We start from the raw sequence: 25,234 nt of genomic DNA on the forward strand, positions 1-25,234 counted from the left end.
AAAGTCAAACAGGGTTGACCATGAGCCAAGGGCACCATTGGAAAGAAGAGACTAGGCCGGACCAAAAAGCTAAAAGCCGCTTTCTCAAAAAGCAGCTCTAGGGCCAAAAAGCAAGGCCCTGAAGTTGTAAAAGCAGTGGCTTGGGATGATGTTATGCCTTCCCAGGACCAAGTGGTGTCTTAGTAGTAGGGTACTGTTGGTAGAACAATTCCCTTATAACAGTCGGAGTAGGAGAGGTCTTAAGGGACAGATTTGCCTATGAGTCAGCCTCTTGAGACTGAAGTGGTAGATGTGGATACCAGAACAGGGACCTGTTCGGTGAAGTGCCTAAGGTTGAGGAATCAGGCTGAGGAGTCCTTTTTGATAGTGGGTGCCCGCGTTGATCCGATTATGCAGAAGCTCAGAACTGGTGGACAAAGAAAGTATAAAATTTCTGCTTTTTGACAACGGGACATAATGCGTGAAGAGAATTTTCTGACTAACAACAAGCTTGTTAGGTCTCAACTCTTTTATGCAAGTGACACTAAAGTGAAGAAGAAGAACAAGGTAAAGCAGTGATGTGAGATTTTTTCTTCCTCTAAGAACTCTTTGCAGCTGCTAGACTAATATAATATAATATCCTTTCCCCAAAAACAAAAGTATTAGAGCTGATGCATTGCATTTAGTTAGCATGAAAATCTGTCACTACTAAAATCAGGTCTTGCATGGGACATTAGAATCATAAATACTATCTTTCACAGACTTTCTGATCTTAGACGTTTTCATTATGTGAAGATTGAAATCTGCTAATACTAAAATTAAAGCTTGCATGGGACATTAGGATTACAAATAACATGTTTTAATTGTGAGAAAATTGAAATCTGCTACTACTAAAATTAAAGCTTGCATGGGACATCAGGATGATATTATATTTTTCACAAACTCTCTAATTGTAGATATTTTCATTAGTGAGAAAGCATGTGATGAGAGTGTTGTTGTAATGCTGTAACTCCAGTCATAAAAGTATAGATAATAAAGTGTGAAGGTGACATGTCTTTATCATGCTTTGTATTTGTTGGTTGGTGTCAAGTATAGTAGTATATGTACGTGTTTGTTAATTTAAAGCTTACAATGAGCCTAACATTTACACTTTTTATCAAAATTACAAAAATTATGCAATCTATTTGAGGCCTTGTGTGCTCCAAATTTTGCCAGCTCTTGATTTTTTAGATGAGCAAATCAGGCAATAGCACAAATCAGATTCTACAATGCAACTCTTCTTTGCAGCATCAGGTAGAGGTGAGATGAGACCAACACAAAAGATGCTCTTCCTAGTGATGCTAAGCCTGCTTATACATTTTGATCCTGGGATATCCAATGAGAAACTAGCTGTCACCTATGCAAGCAAAGTACAAATGAATCATTCAAAGACTTTAGTGCCAGCATTTTATATATTTGGAGACTCGACTGTGGATTGCGGAAACAATAATTACTTGGTAACTCTTGCAAGGTCAGACATGCCACCTTATGGAAGAGACTTTGATAACCATGAGCCTAGTGGAAGATTTTCCAATGGGAAAATAAGTGTGGATTATCTTGGTAAGTCTTCTATCAAAAAGTTCAATAGGCTTCTTAGTTAGAGAATTAACTAACAAGCACAAATCATTCATTCTCTACTTGGCTTAGGTGACATTTTGTTTGTTGCAAAGGAGGAAACTTGAGTTCGAGAATTACTCTTACAGTGCAGAAATGGATGTTTAAAAAAATTATTACATTTTTTCGAGGAGGTTTAATTACTGTATTCAGAAATCAACATCTTGTTCATACTAGGATGTCAAGTTATTCACAAGACAAAACCTAGAGGTTTGGATGTATCTCTAAGAGCTTTTCTGCAACTATTTATCTAGACTAGAAGTAACAAACAGCCCATATTCTTAACCTTGCTGCTGCAAATCAGATTTTTAAACCATTCCTGCACGGGAAAGAAAAAGTTTTTTAATTTTTTTTTAGGTTAATGTTTGCTTAGGGCCAAAATGGCCTCCTTTCCTTTTCTACTCTGGGAAGTGGCACTGTGGTACTTGGCATTTGGATGCCTCCATATGTATACTCATAGTTCTTGATGCTCCTCGCATGGGTCCATCTCTCTTAGAAATCCTGAGTGCATGTGGCACATGAATCCCTAAGTATTATGGCATCTGGATAAACCCATTCGCCATCAGAACTTGATCTTGGTACAAGCTCATCAAGGAAGGGGGAGTCTCCAAATCTATCTATGCCCTTTTTTCTTTTTTCCAGGTGGTAGATCCTTCTATTAGTTAATTTTTTCCCCGCCTGAAGTGCGTCACGTGTGCCCGCTGGAAGGTGAGTCCCGCCCGAAAGCAATTTTTCCGTGGGTGCTCAAGCCACGTGAGGTGCAAATGGGGGAGTACCAGCTGGGACTTGAACCGAGGACCTCTTGGTCTTGAGTAAGTGCACCTAACCACTGGGCTACAACTCCCTTGGCAATCTATCCATGTCCTATGAATATATATCTGCCAAATGCCGTCTTCTTCAATGACTCTACCTAGTTCCTGCCTTCTTGACTAGAGTACTTAATAGGTGGCATTGCATCTGCAGAGATGCTGTTTTATTATCCTGTCTGTGTCTAAGTCTTAAGATACTAACTTCATGCATGAAGACAAGGCTAGCCATTGAATCTAAATTTCTTTAAAAAAGTTCTGTGACATTAATGAAAAGGGATTGTGTTTCCAGCTGTGTAGTGCATTGGTCAGCAAGTCAAAGCCTCCAGGTGAGGTCCCGGATTTGATTGGCACTAGCTAAGGCCTCGCATGGGGGTTGGGGGAAGGCCAGGTCAAGGTGTGTAAAAAAATCACACCAAAAAAACAGAAAAGGGACCGTGTTTTCACTTGATGCCCAAATAATGGTGATCAAGTTGCATAGATCATCTTGAAACACTAAAAACCTTTTGGGTGTTAAGCTTGGTAAACTACTCATCCAAGCTCTTTAATTTGCCAATTAGCCCAGATCAAGAGCAATGACATTCATAAGAGACTCTTTGTGAAGGGGAGAATACAAGTGGACACATGGCGTTGAGTCTGAAAACAAACCGATGGGAAATGATATGTAATCCTAAAGGGGTTTGCTTATTAACATGAGCATAGGGCTCTTGATCGTAGCCTTGACTGTTTATATGCATTGGAACTTAAGGTTTTTATGATAAAGGGCATCGTCTTACTAGAGGTAGTGGGATGCCTTAACTCTTGATTTAAGGTTCTAAATATCATCAGCAGATTGTCATATCATGTGAGTGAGAGCTGGACAATACATTGATTAAAGCATGTTGATAAGGATGCCTCAAGTGGATGCATTGTACAAGCCTCACTTGTAATAAAGTCACTCTAAGACGTGTGGTTCATTTTGAGTGATATAACAGAAAGGTTTTCCAATGAGAATAAAGATCACTGTGTGGGGCATCATCTAGGACCTCATACCTCCTGTGTCATGGCCTCTTTGTATCTCCAAAGGATCTCATAGTCTAAAAATTACCAAGGGACTGGGATACCAAAATCGTTGCAGTACATCCATGAAGCAACTGTGTCATGGAGGAATAAAGATAAAACAATCTAGCTTTAGAAAACAAAACATCGATGAGTATGGCAATGTTACAATGTATCCATGTAGTAGTGGAAACAAGAGAAATTGAAATTGAAATTGAAATGATATATTAACCTCTAAGAGGCCATAATGGCCTATGAGACCAAAAGTGAGAGTACATCTGAAGTTGGTGTCTCATCAAAGAGAACAACCAAGTGAAACTGAGAGAGAGAGAGAGAGAGAGAGAGAGAGAGAGAGAGAGAGAAGAAGAAGAAGAAGAAGAAGAAGAAGAAGAAAAAGAAGAAGATATATATTAACGTCTTGCAAAAAACACAACGGGTCTATGAGACAAAAGGTGTACAATGTGTCCATGGAATCTCATCATGGACCTCACGATGTCCATCCTGATCACCCTATTCTGCTCAGAGCGACTAAGGTCCAAGAAGGGGCAGCCCAGGCTGTAATCAAATGGAGGGAGTGCATCAATCGTCGTGCCATGTAATCTCAGCCAGGTACACATCTGGGTGTACCAACATCGTGTATCACCGTCTGTTGCTAACTGCCTGGAAGAGATAAGTGCTAGGTGTGGGTATCTCTGTCTGGGGAGCTCCCATATCCTCTGCAAAAATATCACTGATTGGAACAGGGCTTCGGTAACCACTGGTGCGGCTCCTATCTCTGCTCTGACAATCTCATGAGGTACCGATTGTTTGCTCCGAATCATGCGTGCGATCATAGTCACCAGGGGTCTCTAGTACCTGCCATCCATCATAGAAATCTCTCTCTAGTCCGACCTGGTCGACAAGCGGCTCCCTCCTCATGTGGTAGAGGCTGGGTCCCCATATGGGTGAGCCATATAAGAGTGTAGGTGTGACCAATGTGTCAAACAACCAGAGTTTGGTGCGCGGCTCCTGAAACTGAATGTAGGCACATTGTGTCTCTAGTGCCCCTAGGGCTGCATATCCACGTGCCAATCTAGCCTCTGTTGCTTGCCTCATAGAGAACTGTGGTCCGCTGAATGTGACTCCTAGGTACACATATGATCTGGTGTACTCCACTGATTCACCTCCAAAAGTGAACTTATGGTCGGATCTAGTCACCCAGGCCTGTGCGGTATTGAAGACCATAATCTTAGTCTTCCCAAGGTTCACTGTGAGGTCCCTATCTGCACAAAATGACTGCAAAGCATCCAAATGCTGTTGCAAACCCTCAGGGGAGTCTGCAATAAGTACAATGTCATCGGCATATAGCAATATGGGTATCCAAACCCCTGCCAGACTGGCCCCTGCCCCCCCATCTTGTCAATGTAGTCGGATATCTCAGCAATGTAAAGTCCAAAAAGGGTGGGTGACAGTGGGCATCCTTGCTTCACCCCAATGGTGCTAGTCACTGTATCCAACATGCCTCCAGGAGTCCGTACTCTGCCTATCACCGCCTCATATAATGCATAAATGCCCCACTGCATCTCCTCGGGAACACCAATGTCATGCAGTCTCCTCATGAGTTTGGCACGTGGCACTGTGTCAAAGGCTTTGCGGAAGTCCACAAAGCAGCAATATATCCTCTTACCCTGTGCTCGCCCCTCAATGAGAGCCCTGAGGGTAAATATGTGATCCAAAGTCGTGAAACCTCGTTTGAAACCTGCCTGCCTAGGTGCTTTGAGTCCATGTGTCTCAGCCCATCTACGTAGCTCTCGATTGAAAATAGATCCGAATGTTTTGGCCAAGCAATGGCCAATCATGATGGTCTTGTAGTTCCTTGGTATCATGGGGTCACCACTCTTAAATAGAGGTACAATAGTATGTGCCGACCGACTGTCTGGGAAACCTTCGCAAATGGCCCTGTTAAACATGTGTACTAGTAGTGGTGCCAATACATCTCTGGCATGTGAAAAATGTTTTGCCACCAGACCATCTTGGTCTTGGGCTCTTCCATTACGTAGTCTGTCAATAGCATCCAAAACCATCCGAATGGTGACAAAAGTACTATGATCCGGGCGAGTCGCTGACGGATGAGGGATGGGGGGCTGCCCTGGTACTTCATATAAAGTTCTTGCATATTCATGCCATGCCTCAGGTACTGTGATAGGTGTGGGTGGCTGTCGCTCATGGAACATCTTCCACGCCCTCTTGCTGTCGTGCCCCAAAAATAGTTGGTATATCTCCATCTCAAGCTTGGCCAGGTAATCCCACTTCTTCTTCCGCACAAGGCGTTTGAAGAGCATTCTAGCCTGTCTATGTGTCTGGATGCCAAGGGTGATCTCCCGCTGCAAGCGGTCACAAGTCTCGCGACATTCATCATCGTATCAACCATTCTGTGGGGCTGTATGGAGAGAGAGAGAGAGTATTAATGTCTTCAAAAGACCCAAAGGGTCTATGAGACCAAAATGATGTGTACAAAGTGTCCATGAAATCTCGTCATGGATGAAATAAGAAAAGGCAACAGTAAACTAAAACTGAAAACTGAAAGCTAGGATCTGAGACTCTGAGATTATACAAGGTGAAAAATCTAGATCCTACCATGCAAGGTATTGGGTACAATAAGTGATGGGATATGGGAGGCTAGAGATTTCAATAGTCTGTTGTAAGGATGAGGCTGCTCGATGGCGGGCCAGCATCTCCTAAATTTGTGGCTGATGAGCTGGGATCGGTCGGGGGCGTCTAGCTCTCTAGAGTGTGTGTGCCCAATCTGATGTGATTCCTATGGGCCTAATGCGAGGGGGTGCTGTGTTATAGGCTCCTGTATCGACTGTGATGGGCTCTAATGCCTCCCTATCCACCCCTCTAGGCTGCAAAAAAACTGGTGATGGTAAGCTAAGAGCGGGGCTGTTGGGGGCAAGGATCTCTGAGTAGGGACTCTTTGTGTCGGTTGAGCTCTAGTAGGAAGATTTCCAAGGAACCTCTGATTTGGGTACTCCATGATCTGGGATAAGGGTCCAAAGCCCTCTCTGAATACATAGTGAAATCTCCCTCTGATCTCATAGTAGACTAGGAACTGGCAAACATAGTGCTTCTCTGACTCAACCCCCATCTGACAAAGTCTACATGTCCTATCCTCTTTGGGTATCCTCTTGGCTCTGCTAGTCTCTATCCTCATTCTATGGGATGACACCCTAAGCTCACCAATGGCTATCCTCATAGCATGGGACATGAAGGCATCGAGATAACTTGGTCTCTGTATGAAACCATCTGCTGTTGTGAATCTCAAGAAATGATCTTTGTAGTACTGCATCTTGGTAGGCAATGGGCCTACTGGTGTGATCCATGTGTTACGTGTGTATAGCCATAGAAAATTGTATCGGATCAGCCGGTTCTAGTTCTCATGTGTAAGCCTAATTTATGGGGAATCTGGATCATACTGAAATGGAGGGAGCCGGTCCATTTGTAATCCATGTGCCTAAAACCAGGTGAGTACTATGCCATATCAAGATGAATTCTCTCCTCTGGCCGCTATCTACTGTGACGACTATAGTGCAAGTCGGGGGAGTCGAAGTGGATCCATCTCCCTCACCTTGTGTATATCTGCTACCTGTCTCATAGAAAAGGGTCCAAAGCCCTCTCTGAATACATAGTGAAATCTCCCTCTGATCTCATAGTAGACTAGGAACTAGCAAACATAGTGCTTCTCTGACTCAACCCCCGTCTGATAGAGTCTACATGTCCGATCCTCTTGGCTCTGCTAGTCTCTATCCTCATTCTATGGGATGACACCCTAAGCTCGCCAATGGCTATCCTCATAGCATGGGACATGAAGGCATCGAGATAACTTGGTCTCTGTATGAAACCATCTGCTGCTGTGAATCTCAAGAAATGATCTTTGTAGTACTGCATCTTGGTAGGCAATGGGCCTACTGGTGTGATTCATGTGTTACGTGTGTACAGTCATAGAAAATTGTATTGGATCAGCCGGTTCCAGTTCTCATGTGTAAGCCTAATTTGTGGGGAATCTGGATCATACTGAAATGGAGGGAGCCGGTCCATTTGTAATCCATGTGCCTAAAACCAGGTGAGTACTGTGCCATACCAAGATGAATGCTCTCCTCTGGCCGCTATCTACTGTGATGACTATAGTGCAAGTCGGGGGAGTCGAAGTGGATCCATCTCCCTCACCTTGTGTATATAAGTGGCTGTCTGGAACAGGGCCTCCATCAACATAGGCGTCGCAACAACCTCTGCGTAGATGATCTGGTGGGGAATAGATGGCTTGCTGCATATCATCCATGATACCATCATGATCTGAGCATGCTCTATGTGCTGCCAATGTGCCAGGTATAAATCTGGTGCCTAGAAGGGAGCTGCATACATAAGTGTGGGGGTGACTAGGGTGTCAAAAAGCCAACCCTTCGTCCTCGGCTCCTGAAAATGTGCTTGGAAACATTGCCTCTCCAATAAGGCTAGAGGTGCATATCCTCTAGTGAGTCTACCCTCTCCTACCTGTCTCATAGAAAAGCGTGGACTAGTCAAGGTAACTCTGAGATAGACATATGAATGCACCACCTCAGCTGTACTACCCATGTAAGCGATCTTTGTATGACTTGCAACTGGGTAGGAGGTGAGGAATACCATAACCTTGGTTTTCCCAAGGTTGACTGAGAGCCCCTCTGTGTGCAAAAATCCTGTAAAGTATCCATGTGCTTTTGTAGCCCCTCCTCACACAATCTGCAATGAGTACAATATCATCATCATGTAAAAGGATGGAAACAAGAATAATTCCTAGAAAAGCTCATCCACCTCCGATTTTGTCAATGAAGTATGAGATCTCATCTATGAAAAATCCAAAGAGGGTCAGAGATGGTGGGCATCCTTGTTTCACTCCGATGGTGCTAGAGACCTCATCAGATAGTCCTCTCGGACATCACCCTGCCAATAACTGACTCATATAAGGAAATGATAACCCAGATCATGTTAGACAGGACCCCGAGATGTTGTAAGTGCTGTAGGAGACGGGCCCGAGGCACTGTATAAAAAGCTTTGCGGAAGTGAGAGAGACATTCGTGTCTTCAAAAGATCCAAAGGGTCCATGAGACCAGAAGTAAGACAATAGCTCCATGAAATATACTGGTCCATGGAAAAAAAAGAACTAAAAAGAGGAAGTAAAACTAGCTACCTATGCGACGAACATATGTAGAAAGTAGTACAAATAGCCATGTGGCCAATATAAGATGCCAGTGTGTATGAGGCCCATTAGATGGTATGCCACTCTCCACAATATCAAGCATGGGGCTAATGAGTATTTCTCCCTTGGATATGTCATGTGGAAAGGTAGCTTGAGGGTGATGGAGCATGTCCTGGATCTAGAGCTGATGAGGGGATCGTGGCCAACGTCCAAGGGGTCGAGGACGTTGGGCACATTGGAATGCGGAGTCCCCGGGATCCCTGTGTATGGGTGCCCTCCTCTTGGGATGGTGATGGTTGCTAGCGAGGGAGGGGTCAGGGTGGTTGGGGCCGAAGCTCTCTCAAGAAAGTGTCCTTGTGTCTATGGAGTTCAAGTAGGAAGAGCCCTACTACGCGACGTTGGTCCCGAGAAGTCAATGATCTTGGAGAGTGGGCAAAATCCCTCATGGAACAGATAGTGAAACCTCTCGCGGATCTCATAGTATATAGTGGCATATATAATGCTCCTTTGTTTCAACCTCTATGTGGCATAATTGGCAGATACTCTCCTCCTTGGGTCTCCATATGAGCTCCCCGGCTCTGAAGATGCGCTAAGCTCTTCTTGTCTTGACTTTGAGGTGGTGGGATGAAACCCGTATCTGTCCAATTGCAATCCGCACGACCAGCACTTTAGGAAGAAGAGAAAGCTATTGTACTGTATGGCCAGTCGCCCAGAAGAGAAAAGCAAACTGCTGCTGTATGGTCAGCACACTGCCTAGCTAGCACACTGCCTACTGTATGGCCAGCGCTCAGAGGAGAAAGAGAACAATTAAGGTCAGCCTGCTGCTGCTGTATGGACAATGAAAAGAGGGAGAGAGTGCTGTCCACCTGTATGGCCAGCGAAGAGAGAGGACTGTCCACCTGTATGGCCAGCGCACGAGAGAGAGAAGATAGATCAGCTGCTGTCACCTGTGAGCGACCAGCACACAGAAGAAAGGGAGAATATGCACTGTATGGCCAGAAGATGAGAAATCGCCACCAGAAAACTGTACGGCCAGAAGGAGTGCAGTTGGCTGTTTGCAATTGTGTACAATCAGCACACAGAAGGGGAGAGAGAGGTGGCTGCCCTGGGTGGCTGCCCTGCTGTACAGCCACCAATGCTCTGGAGAGAAAGAGCACGCTGCTGCCTAGGTGTACAGCCAGCGAACAGGGGAGTGAAAGAGAACTCTGCAACTGCTGCTCGCCTGTGTGTGTCCATGATGCGCATCACTCCACCTCCCTTTCATAGAGTCGACCAGCCCCAAATATAGCTGTGCTTTTCCCCTTTTTGCCGAAAGTGGTCGATGGGCCAAAAATACCAGTTTTCATGCTTGTCCCTAACTTGTTGGCCAAGTTTCAAGTAGGCGCCTCCTTTTGTCCACCTGTCCATGCCCAAAATAATAATATGAGCAGCCCATCTTTAATGATGTGTGAACACTATAAGTCACTTTGATGAATAAAAATCCATGTTGCTTATGTTATGTGGCCATCTTTGAGGCCAAACTTTGCCGGTAAATGCTGTAGCTTTCTTCTATGGAAAATCCCTGTTCACACCTTGGTTCCAGTCAGTGTGTGAAACACCGTTCAAGACTGGTGAAGGGACCAAATTGGTAACAGGCTAGACCCTCTAGGTGTTGATCAACGCCAATGTGTTGCAACCGGGAAGGTGATGCAGGCAAAGAAGAATGTGTATGTTCAGCCTTGCTGGGTGGAGGAGCCCCGGGTTCTGATACCACGTTGAAGCCTTGGAGCTGTGTGTAGGAGTAGGAGACTGTGCAGAGTGTGATAGCGACTCAAAGTGAGTGTGTGTGAGAGTAAAAGTGCAAGAATGATTGGCACGAGTACATCTTTGATTGATATGAAATGAAAGTAGAAGGGACTTTTTTATAGGCTTGTTTGAGTCTCATCTTTGGCTAAATCAAAGGCCTAAATCACAGAAGATAATATCTACCTAAAAGGTGTTGACATCACTTCTTAGCTAAAGGCTTAAGAGGGTGTTCCCATGTATACACACTTACTCATAAGAGTAGGGCTATATGAGGGTTATTTAGGAGGAACACATACACACACATAAAGGACTGACACAAGGCGGACTACGAAACCCAACACATCCACTACCATTGGGGTTGCGTAAAAATTATGCCTGGATAATGGTTTGCTGTAGATTTTGTGGGAGAGCATCATGACCTGGGGCCTCTCAACTCGCTGCCAACAATCCTCATCGGATAACCCAGGAGGCTTCTCTATACATCAAGGCTGGTGTGATGAGGGTGTCAAAAAGCCAACCCTTCGTCTTGGGCTCCTGGAAATGTGCTACCACCCAAGTAAGCTCAAGGCTGCATATCCCCGTGTCACTTTGGCATGTGTTGCGGGAAGCATGGTGAAGCATGGGCCACTGAAAGTGATACCAGGGTAGACATAGGATGAGACAATCTCCACAGGATCCCCTTTGTATGTGACGCTCAATCTGGATGTGAAGGGGCAGGAGGTATTGAAGACCATTACCTTAGTTTTACCAAGGTTAACAGTGAGTTCCCGCTGAGTGTAAAAGTCCTGTAAGGCATCCGAATGTATCTGAAGCCCCTTGGCTGAATCTGAAAGGAGGGTGATGTCATCTGCATAAAGTATTAGGGGGGTCAATATGCCAGCCAGTGTGGGACCAGACCCAACTAATCTGTCAGTGAAACTTGAGATCTCTCATCAATGTAGAGGCCAAAAAGAGTGGGTGATAGAGGGCATCCATGTTTCACCCCAATAGTGCTAGAAATCTCTTGCGATGTACCTCTTGGGGCTCTCACTCGTCTGGTGACAGACTCATAAAGGGTAATGATGCTCCAAACCATGGCAGTTGGGACTCCCATCTCCTATAGACGCTGTAGGAGACGAGCTCGGGGTACAATATCAAAAGCTTTGCAGAAATCCACAAAGCAGCAGTAAATTTTCCGATATCGTGCTCTACTCTCCTCGGTGATGGCATGGAGAGTGAAGATGTGGTCAAGAGAGTAGCTCCTCCAAAAGTTTGCCTGTCTTGAGGCTCTGCATCCTTGTCTCTGTGCAATTGAATCGAGCTTTGCCCCTAGCATTGATCCATAGAGTTTGGCCAATGTAAGGCCAATCATGATCGTCCTGTAATTATTAGGATCAAGTGGATCTCTGGCTTTGAGGATGGGGGTGACAGTCTTAGCGGACTAAGAGGGTGGAAATCCTTCACAAAGGGATCTATTGAACATGTAGGCTAGTAGAGGTGCCAGGGTATCATCGGCATGTGAGAGATGCTTGGCATGAGACAGATTTTATTAACGTCTAAGAAAGAGAGTATGTGGCCTCTCTTTGGTGACTTCCCCGGTGCGTGGTGCCACAAGGTCGTGGGCTTGGTTGCAGCGTTTGTGCTCTCTCCTTTTGGACGAGTTTGGGCTGTGGGCATCGTGAGATCATTGATACGCTGTACACACGCCTCCTTGGTGTAAACCTCCACGGCTGCAGTGAGGCATAATAAACGCTACCGAAAAATCAAGAAGCTGCACACTGTTGTCATTCATCAGCAACCGAAAAAAAACAGCAGCCACCAAAAAAGAAAAAAACAAAAATGAAGGATTCTCTCCCTCAAATGTTGCATTAAATGGTTGTACTTGGTATATTACTCGGTGTCAGGTGTGGCTACAGCAGCAAGCTTTATGGTTATACACGTAGAAAAAATGCTTTTAATTTCCCCCATGTGGTTGGGCTATGAGAACTAAAAAATTATGTCATGAATGTTGAAGAGGTGTCTGGCAAATCCCGTCTCCGTGGATGCTGCCTCGCTAGAGTCTCCCGATGACGGCGAAGCTCCATCAAGTACAAGCCCAGACACCTCTGATATGTGTCACCTGTGAGAGAGGGGGCCAAAGCGAGCTCAGAATAGGCAATGAAATCTCCCATGTATCTCATAGTAGACCGTGCATCTGCATATGTAATGCTCTCCGCCGTAATCTCACCAGTCCTGCATAACGCCTGCATGCCAGGGCCACTTGTAGGATGCCCTCAGCTCTCCCAGACTCAATTCTGAGGTGGTGGAAGGACGCCCTCAACTGCTGCCTATAAGACTCAAATGCCAACCTCGGTAGTCTATCCAATGTGTTCAGATGGGAAATGTAGGTGATCGTCTGCAAGAGGGCATCAATGACCAGCAGTGCTGCCCCAAACTTTGCCAAGAATATCTCAATATGGTACAGAGGGCTTCATGTGTGAAAACATCATCACATGCACTCTCTCCAGCCTCCTCTCTCAGACTCCCCAAAATGGGGCCCCATACATCATAGCTAGCCTCATCAATGTGTCAAACAGCCAACTCTTCGTACTAGGTTCCTGAAAATGGGACTAAAAGCAGAGTCTCCCGAGACGAGCCACTGCAGCATATCCTCTTGATAAGCAGGCCTGGGAAGCCGGGTGCATGATGAAGATAGAACTGGTGAAGGTTATCCCCAGATATACATGAAGTAACTATCACCACGATCTCACCTCTATATGAGAAACAGTGTGTGGCTTCCACCTGATATGAGTTGTTGAAGACCATGATCTTGGTTTTACTAAGATTCATTTGAGGTCTCTCTTCCCACAAAAAAGTATGAATCGCATATGGATGTCCCTGCAGCCCCTCTGCTGAATCCGAGACAAGGGCTAAAAAATCTGCATACAAGAGGTTGGGGACTACTGTCTAGGCTATTGTGATCCTGTATCCCCCAATGTGTCAATGAAATCTGAGATCTCATCAATGTATAGCCCCGAGAGTGTGGGAGGGAGTGGGCAGCGCTGTATAGCACCAATTGTGCTACAAATCTCACCTGACATGCTGCCTGGATCCCGAGTCCTGCTTATCATTGACACATAGAGTGCCAAGACCCCCCACATCATCTCTGGAGGTAAAGTGGAGCTCCTGTAGGTGAGTGAACAGCCGTGATCTCGGCACTGTGTCAAAGGCCTTCCTGAAATCCACAAAGCAAAAAGACATGTTGCTTCCTGTAGCCACGCTCATACCTATGGTCCCAGTTCATGAACCCAAGATCAGGCACCCCCAAGTTTGTGAACCCCAAGTGCAGGCACCCCAAAGGGTCACCCACCAGTCACACAAGGAGGGAATCTTTGGCTGCCCCACTCCCCAAACTTAGGGGCCACATTGGCTAACCAGTTGACCGCTTGGAAGCGGTGCTCACCTACTTGTGCTCGGCGCCTCTCACCTACTCCAACGGCATTTGTCAGTGACCACTTTTAGCACTTGGCTCTCGTGATGGCCCAAGGGGTCATGCCCATTGTATAAAGAGAGACCTTGGTGTGTTGAGAGGGGATCCCCAATGCAATACATGGTTTTGTGTTGTTCCAACTCTTGCCTACTTCAATCTTGTGTATGTGCATGTCACTCTTGGTGATTGTTAGCTCCTGTGTTGTATTCCGTTCTTGAGTTTGTGTGAGTGTGGAGTGGAGTGGGACAGAGTGGTCGCCATCTCCCTAGCCTGTGCCAACTCTTGAGGGTATACTGCCCTAGAGAGGACCCTAGTGATTTTAGTGTGCCGACACATCGGGCAACTGAGTATGCGTAGCCCGTAATATAAAGATGTGGTCTAGGATCGAATAGTTCCTCCTCAATCCTGTGTCCTATGGCCCTCTGTTGGTGTCCCTTTGCTCATGAGCTAATCTGAGCCTCCAAGACTGCTCCGCAAATCTTGGCCAACGTATGGCCAATCATGATGTTCCGGACGTTATTTGGGTCTAAGGTTTCTCCTCCCTTATAGATGGGGACAATAGTGTGGGTAGTCCAGGATGAGGGAAACCCCTCACAAAAAGCCCTAATAAAGATGTAAGCTAGGATAGGAGCAAAGGCCTTCCAACCATGGGCTAAATGTTCTGTGTGAAGGTCTTCATGGTCCTTGGCTCTACCGTTGTGTAGCTTTAATAGGGCTTTCGTGACATTAGGGGTGGTAAAGAGGGTGGTGGATATGGGGCGTGTGAGCTATGCTAGATGAGTGCTGATTTTGGATGCAGGCATAGGTTTCCCACATGGAAGGGTCTGTGATGGAGGGGTGTGGCTTCTTCTCGTCAAAGATGCACCAGGCTATCGGCACTCATAAATAGCCGGCTACAATTCCTCCTCACACTAGGCGGCGGAAATATTTCTGCATTTCATGTGCAAAGATCGACACATTCATTACCGAGAAGGCCAGGGTGACCCATATCTGTCTTAGTGCTGTCATTGATGCTTTTTATGGTTGCAAAATAGGTTAAGATTTTGTTGCCAAGATGTCCTTATCCTCTACCTCCCTACTCTACATATACGTGCATTCGGTGGGATGCCCTCAGCTCTGCCAGACAACCCTGAGACGGTGAGAGGATACCCTCAGCTGGAAAATCGCTATCCGTATAGCATGTTCCATGTGCCTCCGCAGATGACATGGGCTCTCAAAGAATCCGTCCTCTGAAAGTCTCAGAAACTGCTCACTGTAGAACTGAGGTTTCGTGGTGAGTTTTGGTGGGGACACCCATGTCTGCTCGTGTAGAGCCCTACTAGGTCTAGCTAAATAAGACTCCTTGATCCCGATCCACGACCTGAGAGATGATGCCAGCAACCATGAAAACGATGGAAAAGATAACGATGAGGATGATTAGAGGATTGACAACAATGATGTTGCTGATGATCCATGCCAGCCTAGATTGTTAGTACGGTTTAGGGACACAGATGTCAATCCAAGGAATTGAGATAAGCCTTCATGTCTAATGTAGCAAAATGTGGAATAAAATGGAAATGCAAAATCAATGCATCTGACTACAGAGTTTAGTCAAGGTGTGCTTTGCATATTTGGTGCTGGTCAGTGCATTCAGGAAGGATATGTAAGAAACAAAACATAAAATATATGAGTCTCTTAATTCAGGTGCTGTTCTGCAAATAAACCTCTAAAATGACAAGGAATTAAATCTCAAATGATGATGCTACACTAGATAGAAGCCGTTAAAGTCTGGACATTAATATAAGGAAGCAAAAGCTGAAGCAATAAAGGCATTGAATTAGCTGCAAAACTATACCATACTTGTACTCTCAATAGTAGAAACTGCAGAGCTTCTAAGTTTTTTTCTTAATGTACAGCTCTGTACATGGGTTTACCAATGGTTCCGACAGCACTCGGGACACCAAATGTCACAAACATGACAAGAGGACTCAACTATGCCTCAGCAGGTGCCGGAATACTTCCAGAATCTGGTTCTGATCTTGTAAGATGCCTAAAAGTCCTGAAACAAAAAACTTTTTAGTCATTAAGAACAAGAGAGCTTTCCTAATACAAAAAATGACTTGTACACTAATTTAACAGGGCCAGCACATCTCCTTCAGTGAACAGCTCGGCATGTTTTCAAATTCTGAGGCAAAGATGTCTATACTATTGGGGCAGTCAGCTACCAAAGAAGCTATTGAGAAATCAGTGTTTTACTTCTCTATTGGCAACAATGATTTCATTCATTACTACCTGCGCAATGTGTCAGGAGTACTGGACAAACAGAATTCTGTAGAGTTTAGCAGTATGCTGTTGGAAAGCCTGTCCAATCATTTGAAGGTAAGATGCTATAAATAATTTGTGCATGGAAAAAATAGCTAGGAATGGAATGTTCAACACTTTTTATGGTTCAATATCAATTCAAGTATAGCCTAGATTAAAAACTGAGTTCTTACACCTAATTTTTGGGAACCAACACAATTTGACACAAAGAATTCTACATGAAAAAGTCAATGAATCCTTTGATGGAATCCTCTGTCTCATGGAAAAAGTACTCATGCTTTGAGGCTTGGTTCTCATGTGACTGAGCTTTATGAAAGTTTCTTGAGTGTCCACCTGAAAAGCTCTCTAGTGTCTTTTCTGAAAAAAATATGTGCTTCATTTCTTGCATTGTGGATCCAGCTCCTAGTTCCATTCTGTTTTTAAAGATTTGTAAACCTGGCATCATGAATCTATTCTATTCCGGCTTATAGCCGTGGTTGTTGTATGCCTTTTTCATACTTAATAGATGTCTCTTTCTTGAAAAAAAAGAAGAAAACCTGTTTCATGTGTCTTTTTGGCTGTAGTCTAGCCTGCATTCCTGGCTGTACCTTTTGTGTGGACTAAAAACAGAAATTTCTAGTTCTCACTCTCTTGGTGCCTGCACAGGTCCCCAAGGGCACCAGGTGATGAAATGCTAATTTGATATTGTTTGCAGTGGTTTTGACTAAGCGTTCTTTCACCTTTTGTCTCTCCCACTTCTTTGCTTGCGTCAACATATGTAAAAGCTTTTATTGTGTTCAAGTCAGCTGCCGGCCTCCCTTTGATTGGCATTATGGCTTCTGCCCAACCCAATCATCCCCGGGAGAACAATCCTTTTTTCTGAAGAAAAGGTTAGGATCTTACAGGTAGATTTTGATTAAGAAGTCAAGACTATACTCATTGGAAAGATTTTTGAGTCTCATCCTTCCTGCTCTCAAGCTAGGGATTGGATCTTGGCGGCACTTCACACACAGAGCTTGTGGAGACAGGTACTCAACTTAGTCTTCAAGATGTAGGAGACTCTTTTGATGCTAGTTTGTATCAGCAAGCTATTGGATCCTTTCTTTATGTGTGCAACACGAGGCCAGATATACAGTATGCGGTACGAAGCATTGGCAGGCTATTACGCGGGTTTTCCGCTATTTACAGCGGCACTCAGTATTTTGGATTATTTTATCCAAAGGGAGGTGAGTCACAACTGCATGCTTTCAGTGATTCAGATTGGGCTGGATGTTATGACACACGTGTCCACTAGTGGGTTTTGCTTTCGCCTTGGTGATTCATGTATATCATGGCTCAGCAAGAAGCAGCCTACAGTGGCCACTTCCAGGTGTGAGGCTGAGTACAGGGAAGCTTTTACTGTTACAGTTAAGTGTGTGTTGCTCAAACATCTTATGGGCTGATTTGAGTGTTGGATAGTCGTCTAGCACTACGATTTTCACTGACAGCCAGAGCGCATTAGTAGTTGCGAGGAACCGAGTGTTTCATGCTCGCACTAAGCACATTGAGGTGCATTACCACTGTCAAGGAAAGACTCTCTGCAGCAGAGATCAGCTTGGTCTATGTACCTACACATGACAACATGGCAGATTTATTCACGAAGGCTCTTCCTCGTGAAAAGTTCGAAGCTTTTCGTAAAGCTTTGGGCTTACTGCCTTTCCACGATGGATCGGTCATACCCTGTATGTGTTCACATCATCACTCCAGGGGAGATTTGTAGCATTATATAGTAGTGATGTGTGTGAACACACTTAGAATCGCCGGGATACTTTTTTCCTCACTAGGAGGTTTTCTCCCCAGTGCGTATGTACACCCTCTTATCTACTCATTTTGGGGTGTGTACTTATCTTTTGTATCTGGCACACATTTGTCAATTCTAATCTAGTGAGTTTGTGTACTCTCAAGCTTCTCTATCTTGTGTGTATGCATTGTTGCAACCCTAACCATAATTCCAACACAGAACCTGTCCAAAGGCTAACTTTATGGAAGCCAAAAAATTCCAATAGATCCGTGAGAGGCCGGGAAACCTGAGGAAGATCCAACGAAAGTTGTGGTCTTCTAGTACTGGGGCGGAGTTCCAACGGTATTGGAAGAAGAATAGTTTCCTCGGGCTGAGAGAAATCGGGTTGCTCTCAAGATTCTACGGGATTGCCTTTGCTGAATCAAAATATGCTTAGTAGTAGAAGCCCATTCCAACAAAGCAGGCATCATAGGTGTAGTCACAGGTTTACAGTCTTCAAGATTTTATCATCAAGCTTATTGCGTTGTTGGTCAGGCACAAGAGCATAAACAAGACAACCAAAAATACGCAAATGAGCCTCAGAAGGCTTCCTGCCATGCCAAGCTTCATAAGGAGTTCTAGACTGCAAGGCCTTGGTAGGGCATTTGTTCAACACAGTTTGTGCACATAGTTCCCTCTAACGAAAAACCATGAGGTAAATCTTGGGATTTCACCTTATGATAGGGTGGATTGGAGCTTTCTAGAGGACACTATGATCTGGATGGGATCTCAAGACTTTATTCAACATCTCACAGCCAGGTTTTCATTTAGGGAGCCTGAGGCGACAGATTCTCCCTTTTCCGCTCGGTTCGACAGGGTTGTCCTCTGGCACCGTACCTCTTTCTATTTGTCGCCGCGAGGCCATGAGTAGTTTTCTCTCCGCCTAGGAGACCGGACTTCAGGGATTGTGTCTTCCTCTCCACATGTAGGAGGAGTTGCTAGACTTAGAGTTTGCAGACGACACAGCAACCTGTCTTGTTGGAGATGTTGGGAATCTCCAGAGATTCGCGGAGGCGATAGAGATTTTCTGCCGTGCACCAGGGCCGGAAGTGATGGGAGGCCAGCCAGGGCCAAGGTGGCATGGAGAGTGATCATTCAGCCACGTAGCAGAGGGGGGCTAGGTCTCATTGATCCAGCTATATAGAGCTGTGCCCTGTTGGGCAAGTTTATTGTCAGAGGACTACAACCCGGTGGTGAGCCTTGGAAGGATTTTCTCTTGGCCCAGATTTCAGCCCGCACTTTGAGCCTTGGAGGCCCGTGGCCGCAGAGCACTAGATGCATCTTCACAGAGATGCGAGCCTGTGGTTTTAGTCCTGCCTTTGAGGACAGATTCATAGCCAGTCTACTTTGTGCTTGGGATCATCTCAAGCCAGCCCTTAGACAGATTGTTCCAATGGCCTCAGAGAAGCAGCTTCGACAGCCTTTGATCTGGAACCCCTTGATCCGTTTACCTAGTGGCCACATGCTAGGGGCCCGACCGCACATATCCTAGGTCTCTTGGAGATTGGGTTGCACACAGGCAATTACCTCAGGAGGAGCAGGAGAGGCTTGACAGGGATCTGGGGTAGAGACAAGCTCAGCATTGAATTGACTCAACTATGCCTCCAGAGTGGCTGACTCCTATTCCAAACCCGACTCCCCCAATATGGCTAGGCGTGTTCACCAGACATGATATTCTCATGGCGGTCTATGGAGCAGATGAGGACACTTGTCAACTCACTTTTTCTATTGGATTACATGGCAGATTAGAGAGATCAGAGCACCCCTTGGAGGATTTCAAAGGCTGCACCTTGCAGAGGGTGAGGGTGATTGGTTTTTGGGCACGTGCATGGCACATAGATCCAGCACCGGCCACGGTGGCTAGGGAAAGATTTTGGTGGTTATGGATTTGGGAGTGCCGACCGGTTGCAGTGGGACCCTGGAGAGTGGACGTGGCATGATCCCACAGATTGGGTGGAGACTCTGGATGCCCCTTTCTTTGCATGTACAGCGAGGCTCGGCCGCAGTATCCAGATGTCGAAGATAGATGGCACACCGGCAATAGCAGCACATTGGCAGTCTCAGGGTCTATCACAGCGCTTCCTTTCAGATTTTTGGAAGAGGCTTTGGGACAGCTTTCGGCCTAGGAAGATCACTCTCTTCCTCTGGTTGACGGCACACAGGAGTCTGGCAGTGGGTACTTGGTTGGCAGTCAGAGGGCGGCCAACAGCTTGCCCGAGGTGCGCGGCCACCCCCAGGAGTCTCAACGACATTGCTTTTGGGATGGCCCGAAGGCTCAGCAGGTTTGGCAGCGGATTCTCTGCATCTTTGCTATGGACAGGGCATCGACCCGGATTATCACTTGGGGTACTATCGCTTGGGCCACCGAGGCTAGAGTGGTCAGGGCTTACGAGGAGGATGGGGGAGGCCATGCCCTTCGGGTCTCCCACCATCGTATTGGAGTAGTACCAGTCATAGCCCCACTTGCAGGTGTTTGGCGTCCAGGCTCATGTCGGCGTTGGGAGATTTGTAGTAGCATAGTAGCTTGGCACATCTGGCGTGCTAGATGTAGCGAGGCCATGGAGGGTACCCACACTCTGCCGGCTGAGACCATCAAGAGCATATGGCTCGACATCATTCACACCCTCCGCGGTCAGTGGGGAAGACTGTAGGGAGGTTCTGACCGCATGCCGAAGCGGCGGGAAGCCTTCTTGAGACTTTGGAGGCTTGGCCCTTTCCTCACTGATAGAGGCGGTGACCCCATTTGGCACTACAGACCACTTGTGTGGTTGTTTTCTCCCCCCTCCCCCTTTATGAGATAACTTTCTCCTCATAGAGTGGTCAGGCGGAGGAGAAACATCACTCCCCCTTGTGATCACTTGTTTCCCGCCCTTATATGAGGCGAGTTTGTATTTAGCTCTTCGTGGTTGTATCTTTTTCTCGGGAAAAAATAAATCTTGGGCTTTCACCATACATCGTGCCATCTCCATGAGAGACCTGTTCTTCCTCTCAGCCACACCATTTTGCTGAGGTGTGTATGGCACTGTACATTGATGCCTTATGCCTTTTTCAGCCATATATGCATGAAATTCCTTGGACATATACTCCCCCCCTTGATTTGAACGAAGGGTGCTAACTTTACATTCATATGCATTTTCAGCCATGGATACAAAGTGCCTAAAGCACATAAAAACCTCTGACTTCTGCTTTAATGGATACACCCAGCTATATCTGGAGTAATCATCAATAAAAGTGACGAAGTAGAGATATCTCCTAATAGATGGTGTCCTCATAGAACCACATACATCACTATGTATAAGCTGTAATTTCTTAACAGCTCTCACAGATCCATCCTTTGAAAATGATGCCGATGCATTTTACCAAGAATATACCCCTCACATACATGTCTAGCAGGGATCTCAAGAGTTGGCAGACACCATATCATGCCTTTGAAGGCGTAACAAACTGTCATAATTCAGATGGCCAAATCGTGCATGCCATAATTCTGCATCACTCATAGCACGAGTCATAGAGATTAAGCAAGCATCATGCTGCAACTTCTCAAATACATCCATCTTGTATAGGCCATGAAACAAGGTACTTGAGGTAATGATAGAATAACCATCATTGCTATCCTAAACTGTACATCTGTCATCCACAAATTTCACCATCAAGCTTGAAAAGGCTAAGGCTGAGATTGATAGCAAGTTCTTCTTAATGCCTGGCACATATAAAACTTTAGAAAGAGTAAATGCGCCCCCATTTGCAGTAGTGAGCACAACTCTACCAACTCCTTTGACAGGATATGAGGAACCATTTGCACATGTGACAGTTCCTGCACTTGGGACAGATTCTAAAGATGAGAACAAATTTTTTTATAAAGTAATGTGCTCACTAGCACCATTGTCAAAGTACCAAGCATCCGATTCTACCACTGACATGCATACATCATGAACAGAAGGGTCATAACTGCAATGTACAGGCCATGCCCAATCGTCTTGAGCAAAACTTGCAGATTCCTTCTTCTCTGCACTTGGTGCAGATGCATCAGCCACAGCCATGTCCGATTCTTGCTTTTTCTCCTTCTCTAGCCTTTTCTTGCACTCATTTATGTAGTGCCCTGGTTTCCTGCAATAGTGACACTTGCTCTTCTTTTAGGCTTATCACCTTCTTTCTCTGTATCCTTACCTGAGGATTCTGATTTTGGCTTATAGCCACCATGCAAAGAAGCTTTACCGTTGCCTTTCTGACTGGCAACAAAAGCTTGGTCACCAACTCGCATAACACATCTGTTTTGCCTAGATTGCTCTTCTTGCAAGAGTACTGAAACTAGCTCATTAAATGTAAGGGCATGTGGATTTCCCTTCATCACGAGTCTAAGGGTAGAGGCAAAACTCTGATAAGAATCCGACAATGCATTGAGAACTGTGGGCACCAATGTAGTATCAAGATATATCTCATCCACACTAGCGAGCTGTTCCTTAAAATCTTTGATCTTGGTTAAGAAGCTGTCCATTGAGTATCTCTCATTCATGTGCTCAGACTCCAACTGTTTGCGCATATATGCAACACGTGCTTCATTGCGCACCTGGTATAATGTAGTAAGTGCATCCCATGCTTGTTTTGAAGTCTTACATGACCGAATATGAGGAATAATGCTTCGCTTTATAGAAAGTGCAAGCGATGCGTGTGCCTATGCATCTCTTCCATCCCATCTCATTTGAGCAGCAATGGGAGGGACTGGTGGTGCATGTGGAGGAGCCACATCTGTATCAGATTCTACTTTAGATGTACTTGCAGCACCTGGTTGCATTGGTAGTTGTGAAATAGGATGAGTTTCACTACCATTGACTACATTCCAAAGGCCTTTAGCAACCAGTACATGCCTCATCATAGAGGACCACAATGTGTAGTTAGTCCCATCAAGTTTGTCCTTAGTAGACAACATGTTGAATACATCACTACTGTCAGCCATGACTGTCTACGAAATGCAAAATCTTTCAACACACTGCAAGTACTTAGTATTCACTGAATGCAACCCCGGATGGTTGCCAATTGACTAAATCACCTGCAAAGTGTATGAAAAATAACACAGAGTAGAGAATAGAGTGTTACTGGCGAAAGTATGATGGTTGATGTTATTGAAGACATTGTAGATGCTGCTGCACACCAAATCTTTGCCACTGCACAGCCCAATTACCCAAAATCGAGCAGAAGTAATCTAAAATGACATCTCTCTAGAACGTATGCAGAAACCTTGCGGTGCCCAAAACGCGCCATGGACCCCGAAAACTTTGTATACAACACACTACAGTTTATATCTTCTTCTCCTAAGATGGTATCTCAATCGGAGACAGAAAAACAGGGTCGTGAGAAGGGAGGTAGACTACTAGATCAAGTGTCAAGAAAGCTAGCTCTGATATCAATTGTTGGAATTAGGGTTAGGGTTGCAACAATGCACACACACAAGATAGAGAAGCTTGAGAGCATACAAACTCACTAGATTAGAATTGACAAATGTGTGCCAGATACAAAAGATAAGTACACACCCCAAAATGAGTAGATAAGAGGGTGTCCATACGCACGGGGGAAAAAAACCTCCTAGTGAGTGTCCCGATGCTCCTAAGTGTGTTCACACACATCACTACCATACAATGCTACATTCTGGAAGTCTCCGCCCTTCCAGAGACACCTTCCATGGTTGCAGGAGTTGTCACAGCCATTGTTGATAGGGTAGCATCGGCATGCATTTCCACAAGAAAGCAGGCTCCTCTAGAGCTTGTTCATGTAGATCTCTGTGGTAAAATGCCAACCATTGCAGTGGGTGGTCCTTCCTATTTCTTGTTACTAATCGATGACATTAGTAGGAATATGTGGGTGTATTTCTTCGGAATAAGGATGAAGCTTTTGGAAAATTAAAAATATGGCATGGTAGAGAATGAGACAAGGAGGAGGTTGAAGAAATTTCGAATAGATCGAGGATGAGAATTCACATTAAGTGAAGTTAATGCTTGTTGCAAGGAGCATGGGATCAAGAGAGATTTGATGGTTTCTCATGTTCCACAACAAAACGGTGTTGCAAAGCGCAAGATAGTGTCATCAGGGTGAGGAGAAGGCTCCGTCCATACGATCCTTCAACGAAGATGTAGCCCAACAGATAGCCACCGTTGACTGTATAACTCCACAAGAGGTGGATTCATTAGATGATGAAGAGAAGTCTACAACACCAGAGAAGAGGCATTTCCTAAATGGGTGTAGCAACTTTTGGATGGGAAAGCTCTACCTGCAATCATAGAAGAGTTGGTAGCTATTCGGAGATCCAAGAGAATAGAGGAGCAGAAGCGAGCCTCTGCTCGCATTGTCAATATGGCCTTGATGGTTGAGATAATGAAAGTACAGGAGCCAACAAGCTTGGAGGAAGCATAAGCAGATCCTGGAGGGGGACTATGCAGTCAGAGTATTGTAGCCACCAAGGGTGCCCACATTGTATTGTTCCGGCTGGACCATCCCAGGGCGTCACACTGTCACACTGCCACACTGCCACATTATCACACTGCCATAGTGGATCATCCCTAGAGGAATCATCCCGGAGCATTCGGTGGACTATCGAGAAACAAAGGCACACCACCAACTGATACATGCGAGGTGCACGCACCGGCATTGAAGGCACCGTACTGACACTCCAATGTGCATCTACTAGAAATAGTAGGAGATTCCATTGAAGGCCTGTGACTTTGATGGCGTCTACCAGAGATAGCAGATGCCACCGACTCCACCGGCTCCATGTCTTGTAGGCATCATTTAGATGGTCCCTCAACTCATCCTTGAGGGCATCCTTCATGCTTCATCCTATCCTTAACCTGGGTACTGTAGTCACTTGTCTATTTCAGGGTGTGTGTCGTCCTATTCACTGTGACCACTGCTGGGTGCCCATGGTATAGTGAAGAGCATGTAATAGTGTCTTGGAGTAATACGAATATTGTTTGAGTATTCTTGCCACTCTTGCCAATCTTGTCATTTGTGTTATGCTCCATTCTAATCCGTCTATTCATGTGTGTGCTGAGATGTGAGCATTGAGGACTCCGGACATACTGTCCAGGAGAACCATCACTTTAGTGTGCCGGGCAACCAACCTTGCTACAAGTACACTAGAAATTTGGCACGCTAGGTGGGACCACTGGAATATGGTGGAAGGCTTGATAGGCAAGTCAATAGAAGAATGACATCGGGATACA

At 45.4% G+C, this 25,234-nt stretch overlaps 1 protein-coding gene across 5 annotated transcripts in view; it reads left to right on the forward strand.

Moving 5' to 3' along the window:
* Nucleotides 1-25,234, forward strand: part of LOC147621487 (GDSL esterase/lipase 7-like) — a 75,760-nt gene that overhangs the window by 4,681 nt on the left and 45,845 nt on the right. For all 5 annotated transcript variants that reach the window (XM_086824242.1, XM_086824238.1, XM_086824239.1 and 2 more), the window contains 3 exons: nt 1,267-1,578; nt 15,817-15,941; nt 16,040-16,279. In XM_086824242.1, the coding sequence (XP_086680368.1) occupies nt 1,267-1,578; nt 15,817-15,941; nt 16,040-16,279 (677 nt within the window). The remainder of the gene's footprint in view (nt 1-1,266; nt 1,579-15,816; nt 15,942-16,039; nt 16,280-25,234) is intronic.

The sequence above is a fragment of the Cibotium barometz genome, chromosome 30 (assembly GCF_041138505.1).
Source record: "Cibotium barometz isolate CiBa-2024 chromosome 30, ASM4113850v1, whole genome shotgun sequence".
Classification (NCBI taxonomy): domain Eukaryota; kingdom Viridiplantae; phylum Streptophyta; class Polypodiopsida; order Cyatheales; family Cibotiaceae; genus Cibotium; species Cibotium barometz.